Here is a 14,619-nt window from a genome sequence, read left to right as displayed (position 1 = left end):
GGATCAAATTCCCTGATGCTAATCATACATTCCTCTTTTGCAGTTAGACTTTAATGTCGAAAAATATTCACTGACAACTCCTTGTAGCTCGTGTCTATTTATCTAGAGCAGTGGTCTTCTTCAACTGGTCTGGACCCGAGGCCCACCTCAGCCTCGTAACAAGCAACATGGGACCCACTTTCACAATTTCACCATTGCCCAAGATGGTGACAACAGCTTCGCCACAACCCATCTGGACTGATCTCATGAGCCACTTTTGGGTCATGACCCACCAGTTCAAGATTATTGATCTAGAGAATACAGAGTAGGAAGTAGAATGCAGGCCTACTCACTGTTTCTGTGTAACTGAAATTCCAATGTTATATTTATATGGGGAGGCTCTTCTCCATTGCAAATGACAGGTGTGTGTGTGTGTGTGTGTGTGTATTTATTATGAGGGTTTTGGATCAGGATTATCTCATGGAGAAAGGATCCAAACCATGGTCTCAAGCTATTTCGGGCTCTGTACTAGCTATTTATTGGGTGGGGGGGGGGAGACTAAAGACATGAATAACATCATGTTTAATTTGGCTCTCAGATACAGGCATGCCAAGAATCTCAAAGGCACTATCAATACATATGTTTGTCTCCTGGGTAGACCTGAGTGAAATTCTGTCCAGCATAATTGAAGTGATTCATGCCACACATGGGAACAAAAACACTTGCCTCAGAATACCTGTGTTGTGACCCTGTCTGTTCCCTGGCCTAACTACAGGATTTTGACTGGGTTTGGCCAAATACATGACAGATATACCAGATATAGTCATGCCATTTTCCTTTACTAGTTTCCATAAAAAGTATGTTATTATTATTATTATTATTATTATTATTATTATTATTATTATTATTTATTTATATAGCACCATCAATGTACATGGTGCTGTACAGATTACACAGTAAATAGCAAGACCTTGCCGCATAGGCTTACAATCTAATAAAGTTGTAGTCTTCTATATCATACAGAGAGGAGTATTTAAATAGGGTGACCATATTTTGGAAACCAAAAAGGAGGACAACATGGTCGCCCACAAGGGGGCGTGTCCAGCACCAAGGGGGCATGCCCACCTGAACATAGCCTTGGTCACATGTCTGATTTTACAGCACACATTTAAGACAAATCTGTTCTACATAACATCTTAATGTTAAAATCACTGAAATAAAGAACAAGTGAGAGATTCAATGTATCTGAAATTAACTTCACTCACTCCTACTTTTGTAGGTTTTGCTGTACTTTGAAGCTTTTGCTATACTCTGTGTGTTACATTCTTCCCTTCCCTCAAATATCTTTTCTGACTGTATCTTCACTCATTGCAAGCTGCTGTTGTTGTTAACAGGGTTTGCTACTGGCCCCAGATCTGTTTAAAATTTGGTATGGCTAAAGCTCTACCTCAAAGCTATCACGGTGCCAACTTTCAGCTCTTTATCTTTAAAAAATAATAATTTTAAAACCTCAATTTTTAAAAAATTCCTAAAAAATCAATGGATGAACGGATCTGTTTCAAATTTGGCATGACTAAAGCCGTTCCCAAGAGCTACCATTGTGCCAAGTTTCATGTCTTTATCTTAAAAAAATGACAGAGTTATAAGTATTTTTGTTAATTCCCATTAGAGCTGCTCTTTAAAAAAAAATCCGGATTTCCCCCTCCCCCTCCCGGATTTGTCATCAAAAACCCGGACAAATCTGGGCAAATCCGGTCATATGGTCACCCTAATTTAAAGTTATTTTTTCAGGTTTAGTATTCTGAAGTATAAAATCTTTTTTAAAAACAACAACAAATCCTATTATAAACGTATACATATTTTCATGTATAGGAATGAATTTGGCTTCATGGTTTGAGATAATAGCAGATATTTATGAACTTTCTCATGATGTGTGTGTGTGTATGATTGTGCATAATATAAAAATACAAAGAGACATTTTAAAAATAAAAAAATTAACATATCTAATCCTTCCTAAAATATGTATGAATAGCCTACAAATATTGTACTACATAAGAGGATAATTCAAATATTTTTATAGACAAGAGATAAAAATGGAAGATGAAATATTGGTCATCACCTTACAATGTAGTTGAACATTTGTAATGCTACTGAAATGGTTACTGTACATTATAGTTTACATATAGAGAGGGGAAATTCCTTGAAATCATGGCTACATCAGATAGAAGACTTGAGGATTGGATTTCCCCACTTCCCCTCCCCCCCCCCGATGTCTAGTTGCTTATCCTTATCATACGGAACACACAGAAATGACATGTGACATATTTAATCTTGACTTGCTTTAGTGCCAGGCCAAAAAAACCTCTATTACCTTAGATTCAGCTTTCCATGTGAGAGACCGATCATATCCTTTTTTGTGTTTGATCAGGTGAGCCAGAATTTCGATATATGGCAGGGGCTCATGGGAATGAGGTGCTCGGACGTGAGCTGCTGCTTTTGTTGATGCAGTTTCTGTGCCAGGAATATCTGGCTGGGAATCCACGCATTGTGCGCCTCATTAAGGATACCAGAATTCATCTCCTTCCTTCAATTAACCCAGATGGATATGAAAAGGCCTATGAAGTGGTAAGGAAGGCTGCCATTTTATTTCATTACAACAGACTCAGGTTCCATTTATGGGGACTGTTCATAATGTTGCAAATACAGGGCAGAATCAAGCAGAGTGCTTAAGTCCCCTCTGTTTCCTTTCCATTTCACTGCTTCCTTTCCACAAGTGGTGGGTCCTGCCAATTCCATTGCACAAGTGAGCCCCACCACTTACTCAGAGAGGTTTAGAACTTTCTAGGGGAACCCCTTAAATGAGCAAAAATGCTTGTTTCTAAAAGGAGGCAGGTCAGTGGAGCTCCATCAATTTGCCTTCTTCCAGAAATTAGTGTTTCCACTTGTTTGGGGTTGCCCCTGAAGTGCTAAACTGCAGTTGTAAAAGTGGTGGGGGCCGCTCGCGCAACAGAATTGGTGGGATGGAAGAGAATTGGTGGAGGCAGAAGTGCCCTGTTGGAATGTGTCCGTGTGTGTATAAAATTTACCACCTGGTATTCACTTATCCACAGATTTTCATCACATTTGAGGGGAAAGGGTGATTTGGTTTTGAGGTCAATCTATGGTAGATAGGGTTGGTTTGCAAATTCAGGTTTTGATATCATATAAGGTCAAAATTGGATGATTGATGTATGTGATAGCAAGCATTTAATCTAGAGTTGACCAACTTCTGTATTCAAGAGCCAGAACACTCTCTAGTTATGTGGCTGCAACAATGATTGCATTATGAATCATCCGTCTAAGATATAAAGATGGTATTAGCTGGCAGTCAAGTTTTCACTGTATGGAGCTCACATATTGGATGGGACTTATGAATGTGCCATTGAGTCTGTGTGGGGTGAGTGGTGAGTGGGAGGAGAACTCGAAATATGGGTGTCATCAGATGAGCATTTTATCGCACGCTCGCTACTGCCTACTTACAGATGTTCGCCTGTCCTTTAGACGATGACGTCCACCTCTCACTCCTTGCCTGCTTTCCATCACAAAATGGATCCCTTTTAATCCAACTTTTTTTAAAAAACGGAATGTGCTGCCATTTTCTGCTATGTGCAGGAGAAGCGGCATGATAAAAATGCCCCCTTAATGAGCCACGTGGTTGTTTACTTCCGTTTTCTTCTCCAGGTAGAAAGAAATGTATTGTGTGACAGGAGTGGGGGGCGGAGAAGTAACAGCAGGGAATCACGATTGCCCCCCCCCCTCTGATGATGCTTTGAATGTGCCATTTACCTTTGGCAAGCATCATGAGTCCTCAGCTTTCCTCTCAACTTCGTAGTTAAAGGAATCATTCCTGCCATTGTGTGAGAATTCCCACCTGCTTCCCAACTGGGAGGAAGGTTATGAGGAAGGCTGGCCTTGCCACATTGTTGAGGCACTTGGAGTCCTTTGGCAGTGCAGGGTCAAACAGACAAGCCCAACCTTTCTAGCCCCACACATGGCGTTTGAGAGGCGAATGGGAGATTGTCCCTGACCTTGGCTAGATATGCAAGGGCATGGACCAGCAAACAGATAAGATCCTGGCAGTCACAATGTTTCGCTTGGCTACCAAGGCCAGCTAACCGTTGTGTATCCTGTGCTGGGAATGACAACTCAAGAAGTGCAGCAAAGGTTTATCTCCTGTCAATACTTTGTGGCTTGTAAATATGGCAGATATGGTTAAGGACCACATGAATTCATAGGATGGATTAAAGTTCCCAAAGGAGGTAGATTGTGGAAGTAAGCAGAGTGGAAATATACAGAGTTGTTTCATGGACTTTTAACTTTTGGAATCCAGATATGCGCTTGTGGAAGAAGTGATCCAGCAGCGCAATTCCACAAAAGCATTGCACAGATGGTAGCACAACACACAATTTGGTTTCTCAATCAAGGCAGCTACCATTCTTTCACTCCAAAAGAATCATATATTTTCTTGATCAGGAAGGATTACTGACTGTAGTGGAGACCTACCTCTATCTGTGGAGGCCCTCTGAGCGATTTAGAACCCCGATGTTTCACAGGGCTTTTGTTTGAGGCCTAATTTAATATTACTGACTAGATTTGTCTTTCTTCCAATACTTACTTACTTACTTAACATCTTGCTCAAATTGCCAACATTTCTTTAGAGCCAAAGTGTGTCCGTAGCATATTGTGCAATTTAAAAGAGTGGTCAGGAGAAGCAGTAAAAGAGCCCTTAGATAAATTGTTGCAGTTAAGTTATATAGAATTTATTTCTCTTCATGTTGTAATTAAGTTAATAACAGAAGCTGTGTATAAACAACAATGGTTTTTATTGCATTGGAGTAGCTTTTTAATTTCTTTTAGGCCAACTGCACTGCTTCTTTTAACATGTTAATAAACATCATGCCAGAATATTTTTTTTTTTAATTTTGTTTTTTTTAAAAAAAATACTTATTCACTTAACTACAACCCCCAGTGATAGGCTTACAGTCAACAGGGTGACTGAAAATTAACAACAACAACAACAATAATAATATAAAATTCTTACCCGCCTCTCCCTCTGGATCGAAGTGGGGAACAACATTTAATGCAAAAATATAAAATACATAAGAAAACAAAGAAACAGGACTACTACTAAAAAGAAATTAAAAAATCTATATAGAGTTCTCCCTTGCCCCAATAATACCTTGTTCAACTGACCCCATATCCTGTGTCATTACAATGAAGTTTCCCCTTCTCCCCAATCCACATAATTGACTCTTCATGACAGTAGCAAGGTAATTTAGATGGTAATGGCATGGCAATGTCGGTACTTGAGTAAACTTGAACTAGATATCATAAGGTCTACAGAAGACTGCCAATCCCACCTATACCTCTAAGTTCTTCTCTATTTCTGGGGGCTGTCTTCATTACTGAGCAGCATTTAATGTTCTGAAAGAAGTCACCTTTTGCTGCGTTATGTGAATGAACGAATAAGTGTATCAGTTGAAGGAGCAGAACTATTGGATGCATAAGAAATGTCTGGAAATGAACACACTGCATTTGAGAAATTCATTAAAACAGTTGTGCAAAGTTACAGCAAGAAATAAAAAAGGTTGTAAATAGTTAACTTTAATTAAAACACTGAAAACTTAAATTGAATAAAGTGGTCATGACTGGGATACATTTGTCATTTTTATTATGGTGCCATACAAACTGAGTCCACCTTTGCCCAGGGTGAAGGATCTTACTCCTTAGCTGTCATTCTCCTGATACTTTATACATACACTCTTCAATTATTGGGGAGACACTGGATAAGACATTGGTGTAAATGTAGAATTTATAGAACTAAGATCCAGTCAAATGCTAGGCACCCTCAGCGGCTCTTCGAGTCATCAATTCTCTTCTGAAGCCTAATCCACCATCTCTCCCCGCCTCTCTGTCTGCCAATGACTTTGCCTCTTTCTTCAATGCTAAAATCCAAACTATTCGCTCCGATCTGGCCAGCTCTGCTCCGCTTCCAGCTCTTGTTCCTCACCTGTCAGTTCCTCCTGCAACTCTCTCAGCGTTCCCTTCGGTCTCAGCTGATGAACTGTCTAAAATACTTCGCTCGTTGAAGCCTTCCACTTGTTCCTGTGATCCGATTCCCTCTCGCGTCTTTATTAATCTTATCCCCGCTATCCTCCCGTCCTTGCTTCACATCATTAATTCTTCTCTGTCCTCTGGTTCATTTCCTTCTGCTTTTAAACATGCTACAGTCTCTCCCATTCTCAAAAAACCCACTCTTGATCGACTACCTCTGTCTAACTACCGACCTGTCTCTCTGTTGCCCCTTGTCTCAAAGATTCTGGAACGTGTGGTCTACTCTCGTTGTCTTGACTTTCTCTCTAGTAACTCTGCTCTGGATCCCTTTCAATCTGGATTCCGTCCTTTGCATTCCACTGAAACAGCCCTTACCAAGATCACCAATGATCTTCTTACTGCCAAGTCTAAAGGCCATTATTCCGTTCTTATTCTCCTTGATCTAACTGCAGCCTTTGACACGGTTGATCACGATCTTCTCTTAGATTCCCTCCATGACCTTGGACTCTGTGGCTCTGTATATAACTGGTTCGCCTCCTATCTTGAGGGTCACTCTTTCAGCGTGTCGGCTAACGGCAGCTCGTCCTCCTCTTTTCCCCTTTCAGTAGGGGTTCCGCAAGGCTCGGTGCTTGGCCCGTTGTTGTTTTCTTTATACATGCTGCCCTTGGGTAAGCTTATTCAATCTCACGGCCTCCAATATCACCTGTATGCCGATGATACACAATTATATCTCTCATCTCCGGAACTCTCTCCTGATGTTCACGATCGTATCTCGGCATGTCTTTCAGATATCTCAGCCTGGCTGCTTCATCGTCGTTTGAAACTTAATATGGCAAAAACTGAACTGCTTGTTTTTCCTCCTAAACCTTCTCCTCACCTCTCATTCTCTCTTACTGTCAACGATGTCACGCTCTCTCCAGTCAAGGAAGCTTGTAGTCTTGGCTTTATCTTCGACTCCTCGCTCTCCTTTATTCCTCATATTGAGGCAGTAGCTAAATCTTGTCGATTTTTCCTGTATAATATTGCCAGGATTCGATCATTTTTGTCTGTCTCTTCTGCCAAGACGCTTGTTCATGCACTGGTTATTTCACGGTTGGACTACTGCAACCTTCTTCTCTCTGGCCTTCCTTCTTCTCACATCAGTCCGTTGGTTCCTGTTCACCACTCTGCCGTGAAGATCATCTTCTTGGCTCGCCGCTCTGATCATGTTACTCCACTTCTGAAATCTCTTCATTGGCTTCCAATTCACTTCAGAATCCAATATAAACTTCTCCTGTTGATCTTCAAAGCTTTTCACGGTCTAGCTCCTGCCTATCTCTCCTCTCTCATCTCACACTATTCCCCCGCTCGTGCTCTCCGCTCCTCTGATGCCATGCTTCTCGCATGCCCAAGGACTTCCACTTCCCTTACTCGGCTTCGTCCTTTTTCTTCTGCTGCCCCTTACACCTGGAACGCTCTTCCAGAACACTTGAGAACTACCAACTCAATCATAGCTTTTAAAACTCAGCTAAAAACTTTTCTTTTCACTATAGCTTTTAAATATTGAGTTTGTTCTGACCCTATACTGGCAGCTTCACCCCACCCGGTGCCTGTTTACACTTCCCTGTGCCTGTTTGCATTCTCTTTCCCTCCTTATTGTTTACTGCAACTTTATTAGAATGTAAGCCTATGCGGCAGGGTCTTGCTATTTACTGTGTATAATCTGTACAGCACCATGTACATTGATGGTGCTATATAAATAAATAAATAAATAATAATAATAATAATAATAATAATAATAATAATAAACTGTAGCCCCTATACAATGTATGGGGGGGTGTCAAAGTGTGTAGGAGGCTGGGACCATGCACACCAGCCCACCCCTATGTCTCTGTGCACACTGCTTTACTTTAATGCAAGTAGAATGCTCCATAATATTGTTGAATTTTGAGAATGTTTTTGCAATTAGTAGAATGTTGAGTTTGGCCCTAAAGTGCGATGAACTTATTCTGGACAATATTATGGAAGTGGAGTGTCATTTTACTAGAATGTGAGATTTTTAGAAAACATATCTTCATATTGAAAACACTGCAGTTCTTACATATCCATAGACATTAGAAGACTAATTTTATTTCTTAATGAACATTTGTCATTATAAAAACCTCTTTGATTGTTGCCATTGTAATAGAATGTGCCAAATAATTTAATAACTGTCTTACAGGGTTCAGAATTAGGAGGCTGGTCTTTAGGACGATGGACTCAAGATGGCATTGATATCAACAATAACTTCCCTGACTTAAACACTCTGCTTTGGGAAGCTGAGGACCGGAAAAGGGTTCTGAGAAAGGTCCCAAATCATCACATACCAATTCCAGAATGGTACCTGTCTGAAAATGCTACAGTAAGTAGAAATGGCACCAGAGATAAATACCAAGGAGAATCACCTTCACTATTTGAAGTAGTTGAAGATGATCCTGCTTTTTTCACTTAGAAATATAACAGAGTGGGTGAAAAGTAGTTCTTTGACAATGCTTGGCTTGCAATAAAATCTAGTAATAATAATGCTAATAATATCTCTCTCTGGTCTCATCCATCTGATGAGAAAGAAACATCAATGAGTCTGTCTTCATTGGAGCTTATTCTATAGCACTTAATTCAATGAGTAGTCTGTAATATCTGTTTAGTTTTCCCCTCACCTTTTCTCCTTTGGATTCTGAGGCTTCAAAATAGTTTGCAAAGAATAGTTTTGGATGAAAAAATTTAACCGGGGGTGGGGGGGGTGGGGAGAGACTCATTTAAATAATAAACCAAATACAATATCACATATGAAGAGACAACAGTGGCTTGTGTAAATTGAATTATTCGTTAACAATTTCATGATATTACCTCATCTCCACTTAATATATCTGAACACTGAGCATTATTTCTTGTGATTGAGCATACCCAACTTGAGGTGAAATCAGGGGAAAGTACAGAAATAAACCCTGCTTATGAAGTACTTCTTCAGACGTAACTAGCATTCTTATTTATGAAGACATTCATTGTTATTCTCTCTCTCTCTCTCTTTCTTCTTGTTTACTATTTCAGTTTCCTTAGCAAAAATCACAACACTTTGAAGGCATTAAGAAATACTGGCTGCTTTTGAATTATAGTCTAGAAAATTGATGACTGACAGAGAAAGAAACTGATAGTCTATTATGATCAGCTATATAGCGTTCAGCTATCAGGTGCCAGTGATATGGTACATTACAGTATAGCTAAGCATTGTTGCTGATTTTTTTTAACACTGTGATCATACAGTGCAAACATAAAGTTTCCTTTCTTCTAAACTTAGAACTTCTCTACATGAGTGATTTATTGCACACTTATGATTGGCCACTCACAGGCATTTGCGGGTCCTTTACATGATGCCAGCAACCTGCAGGATGTCTCCCGTGCTTTCCCCTGGTAATCCTGTTTTTAAAAATATGGAGATAATCCAGTATTAAAATTATTGTGGGATTTCACCAATGTGTACAGTTGGCAAAACTGGCATAGTGCTATAATTCCGCCACTAGATGACACTGTTTCATTTAACAGAATAGCATTGCCTTTACAGGATTTTTGTAAGGATTAGAACTAGATACTGGATGTGATATACTTTGAACACTGAAAGCGCTATACAAATTATCATCATCATCATCATCATCATCATCATTATTCTACATACTTTGTGGAATAGTTATCATCTTTCCACATACTTTGTGCAATTCAATCCTGGGGAGATCCACCTGGCCACCTCTTTCACCAGAAAGTAAAAACTTTCAAGCACTGGAAGACTTTACTTGTGGCCGGAAATCTGAATGCTACTGTAGGACTCTGTGTGTGTGTGTGTGTGTGTGTGTGTGTGTGTGTGTGTGTGTGTTTTAATAGGAAGTTCTGATGTGCTGCTGCTTTTCAGTGATTTTATGCTGTTGCATCGGGCTGTGAGTGTGTGTGACATTGTTGTAGTTTTTAAAATTTAAATTATCTTTTTTAAAATGTGATTTTACTGCCGTACACTGTTCTGGGTAGCTTGAAGTAGAGAAGGGGCCAATAAAATAAATAATACAGCTTAGATAGCACCAAACATTCTCATTTTTATAATTGGGTCAGAAATAGCCATTTCTGTTGAATAGAACTGTTTCCCAAGAAACACGCTGATACTAATATTTGTCCTTTCCTAATCCTGTTCAGTTTCATTGTTTCTCTTGGCCACTGCTTCTTTCTCATTCCTGGATCTCTCTTGTGGAAGACTTTCTTTGCTTTGATACACTCCTAGGCATGTACTACATCTCAAACTGTGCCTACTCTCATAGGAAAAGTCAACAACATTCTTGATCTCTGCTGATACACCAAAATAAATAAATCCCTTTTGTAGTATTTCCATACTGCTGCATTCCCACCTGATTTCAGCTTCTGGGTTTTTATTTTTATATATTATTTATTAAGAATTTTAATACAAGCTTTCTATCAAAAAAGCAATCCCCAATGAAGGTTTAAATGTAACACAATATTATATGACAAAAATCAATCAAAACAAAATAAACAAACAAACAAAAAATCAGCACAAGAGCAGGAAAAATGATGACGTTGTAAGGACACGAAATCCAATTCAATGTAAGCCAAAGGCTCAAAGAAACAAGATTAGTTCCACAGTGCAATGCTATACATGTCAAAAGTAAGAATCCTAAATTAAGCATGTATAGTATGGCAATGTTAGTCTGATATCTGAATGCCATTAGAGAAGGGCTAAATGGGCCTCAAAGGATAATGCCCTTTAGCTGATGGCGCAACACAGTGCCTGGCCTCCGTTGACAATCACAGCTTACAAAAAGATTCATGCGGCAAAAGACAGTTCATTTGATTTGGCGACAACAACAACAAAACCCCAAATCTAATGTAACCAGTTGGGGATAAGACAGGCCCAACTCTATTATTAGGATTTTACATAAGTGTCACATTGCACAGATGTTGTTAATGAAGGTAAGAATATTCTTTAAAAATTGTATATAAGAAACTTAAGTTAGCTATGGTAGATGTTAACTTGATAGGCCAAATTAAACTAGTCTTGGAGCTAGTTTTGGCAATTGTTGCTAATATTCAATAGAATGGGAAAAGACTCTATTTAAGCAGGGTCTGAGTTCTGGTTCTAGATGTGCTGGAAAGGGTGACCCTTTATTCTTCAGTGTTACCTTTATTCCATGGCGAGCTTTATTTGATGGTACAATTATTCCGTGCTAAGGTCTTCTCAAGAGTCCTGGCCTGGTTAATTTTTTCTCCTCCCACTCTTAGGTAGCCGTTGAAACACGTGCAGTGATTGCATGGATGGAAAAAAACCCATTTGTACTTGGAGGCAACTTACAAGGAGGAGAACTCGTTGTTGCTTATCCGTACGATATGGTCCGATCGACGTGGAAAACTCAGGAGCATACACCTACTGCAGACGATCATGTTTTTAGGTGGCTGGCATATTCCTATGCCTCCACTCATCGACTCATGACAGATGCTCGGAGAAGAGTGTGCCATACAGAGGACTTCCAGAAGGAAGATGGGACTGTAAATGGAGCTTCGTGGCATACCGTTGCAGGAAGTAAGTGTGGCGTTACCCCATAATTGATTATATTGTATATGTATGTCTGGTAAGTATGGAAAGTTAGAACTGAGTGGGTGTGGTTTATGATGTAATAGGTGGGGGGAAAGCAGTATATAAGGAGAGTGTTGGGAGTATGAGGAAGAGGAGTGTGTGTGAGTTTGAGTGAGTGTGAGAGGAGTTGTTTATTTGTAGAGTAAGAAGAGTTTGGATTCTAGGGATTTAGGATTGGTGTGAAGAGAGTGAGGTGGTTGGTGTGTGGAGAGTTTAGGCAGGATTGAAAGGATATTATTTTTATTTAAAGCTTTTAAATAACAATAAACTTATTATTATTTTGTTAGCTAGCAAATAACATGTGTCAGATTGGCATTATTTACCTGCCTTACAGTTATTAAACACCCACACCAGGGCCGGATCTACACTAGTCTTATAACGTTGCTAGTGTCCCTTTCTAATGTGGTTCTCTGTATCGATTCTCTGTAGCTGTAACGTTACTGCAGGGCACATGGTTCAATCCTTTCGTTGTTCTCCCTCCCTCTTCTCTGAGAGCTGCTGGGTTTGCTCCGCCCACTGCCTGCCTCATTCCTAGCCAGCAGTGCAGGGCAATAGTCATAAGCACACACAAACTCCCTCCCTCACAAAACATCTTAACACAAGTCCCAGGGAATTGCCTGAACGCATAGGAGCCAGCCACTTTGCTGAAGCTAAGCAGCGTTGGGTCTGGTCAGGATTTGGATGGGAGACCAAATTGAAAAGTTTTAGCAGCAGCCGCATTTAAGCCCCGCTGGTCATGAGTTCTGGACTGGGACCAAGAGACCCTTGTTAATTTTCCTGCACGGAGCTACAGCGATCCTTTGAGCGCTCCTCAGCTCCTTTGCAAAGAGGGGGGAAAGGTTAAAAAAAAATCATAAAAAATCAACCGATGACCCAATTTGATTCAAATTTTAAGGCAGGATGAATGGGAGTACTTCACAATAAAAGCAGATTCTAAGGTGGAAAACTTCTGAGTCCTTTGCATGCAATTGTCAGTGATTGCACAGTATAACGCTGGTGTGATTTATCTGCTGTAGCAGATAAGATAGCAAACAGGGCGAAGGAAGGAGAACAGGAAGTGGGCAGAGCAAACCCAGCAGCTCTGAGAAAGGGAGAGGAAAATTACCGGTAGGACGAGGCACATGAATCTGTAGCCACGCTGGAACTAAGAAATAGAACCTGTAAGTACGACTCATTTACAACGTTGGAGACCCAGGGTCACGTGACGCTATGCGTCACAGTAACCCATTCAAAACGTTAGAATAACACCAGTGTAGATTCCCACCAGATTATACCCACAGTATATTTAGAGCAGATTCTGAAGTAAACCTGCTTCCCTCATAGCTTAGGGGAAAGGTTTTAATTAACCCTCCCTCAGGTTTTCAAGTGGAGGTGCTTGGCCTGAGAAGGGTTTATGCAATGGGCCTAGCATAAGGGTCTGCTATGTCACAGTAGGTGTCTTTAAAAAAAAAGAAAAGCAAAAAAAAAAAAAAAAAAAAAAAAGCAAAAGCAAAGCACGAAACTTTCTAAAAGGTCATACTTGTTATTTTGCTCTAACACCTTAACTTTGAGCTGAATGGCTGTCACCCACCTACGCAGCATGGAGACAATACTTTAATGATTCTGTCCCTTTGCGTTTTGCAAGGTGTCCCTGGATTGACGCAGAGCTGTCAGATTTTCATCATTGAGGCCTTGTTTTCTGTTGGTGGCTTCCATGGCTGTGTGCATGCTGCTTCATTTTTTTTAGAGAGCAATGGATTTAAATGATCCCTGGCACAGGTTAAATATAGCAGAGGCTATGCATCAATTCAAACCACTGGTGCTTGATACGAGTCTAAAGGGCTTCATTTTCAAAAGAAAGCTTGGTAATCAACCGAAGTATTCCAACAGCAAGAAAGGCTTTGCTGGGTCAGAAACGGGCAGGAGGAAGACTGAGAAAGAAAAATATAATGGAATGCTGGAAAATTGGTTTCCAGCCTTGGCAAAACTTTGTACCTTGCACCTCCGTTCCATGAGCACTGGGACAGAGGATCCCTAGCAAAGGGCATCCACCCTGGTTTGCTTAAGGGACCTGAAGCCTTTGCTTCTGGAGGCACATTGTTGCAATGTAATTGTTCTCTGATTGTGATCCACTGGGGTTAAGATAATGAATAGGTAGAGGTTCTTTAGTTGAGCGCTTTAAAGCATGCTCATGACTGGCCACTCATGGATCTTTGTGGATCGTTCTGATGATGCAGCGATCCTCCTGCACATCTCCTGCTCCTTTTGTTGTTTTGCCTGTTACAAAATAAGACCCAGAAAATCCGATTCTTCTCAGCTATAATGATAATTGGCGCTATTTCCTGCCATGTGCAGGAGAGGTTGCGTTATAAAAACATCCACTGATTGGGCTATGAGGTTGCTGCTTGCTTCCTCTTTCTTCCCTTTGTGATTCTGCCTGTCCCTATTGTGGAAGAGAAGCAGGAAGCAAAGCAATGGCAAGGAAACATAATCCCCCCCCTCGTTTGAAAACACTCATAATCTTGCTCACAGTGGGGGGGGAATTGGGTGTTTAGAGCATTAAAGGATGTAAAAAGGACACATACAAATCTCTGCAAAATGTCCCTTTTTAAATCCTGGTGATAACCACAAAAACAGGCATCTACCACCTGTACATGCACTTGTCTGTGATATATATATATATATATATATATATATATATATATATTCAAAGAGTTACATTAAGAAAGAAAAGACAGTTGGATAATAACCTCATTGTGATTCTGGAAGGCATTCAGATAGTTTGGGATATTGGCCAGGAGGGGAGTAATGAGAATTTTGCTGCTGCTGTCTTACATTTAAAGGTCTTTCCACCCTTGTACTCTTTTTAGTATCCACTTGGGCATTCAGTAACCACAGTTGATCTCACTGGCTCAATCAGTCAC

At 40.3% G+C, this 14,619-nt stretch overlaps 1 protein-coding gene across 1 annotated transcript in view; it reads left to right on the top strand.

The window, feature by feature from the left end:
• CPXM2 (carboxypeptidase X, M14 family member 2) overlaps positions 1 to 14,619 on the top strand; it is a 113,366-nt gene that overhangs the window by 77,985 nt on the left and 20,762 nt on the right. Inside the window, exons 9-11 of the mRNA XM_063132778.1 lie at positions 2,408 to 2,604; positions 8,273 to 8,452; positions 11,365 to 11,662. Of these exons, the coding sequence (XP_062988848.1) occupies positions 2,408 to 2,604; positions 8,273 to 8,452; positions 11,365 to 11,662 (675 nt within the window). The remainder of the gene's footprint in view (positions 1 to 2,407; positions 2,605 to 8,272; positions 8,453 to 11,364; positions 11,663 to 14,619) is intronic.

Source organism: Elgaria multicarinata, chromosome 8 (assembly GCF_023053635.1).
Source record: "Elgaria multicarinata webbii isolate HBS135686 ecotype San Diego chromosome 8, rElgMul1.1.pri, whole genome shotgun sequence".
NCBI lineage: Eukaryota > Metazoa > Chordata > Lepidosauria > Squamata > Anguidae > Elgaria > Elgaria multicarinata.
The sequence above is the reverse complement of the archived record's forward strand: the minus strand, read 5'-3'. Positions and strand labels throughout refer to the sequence as shown.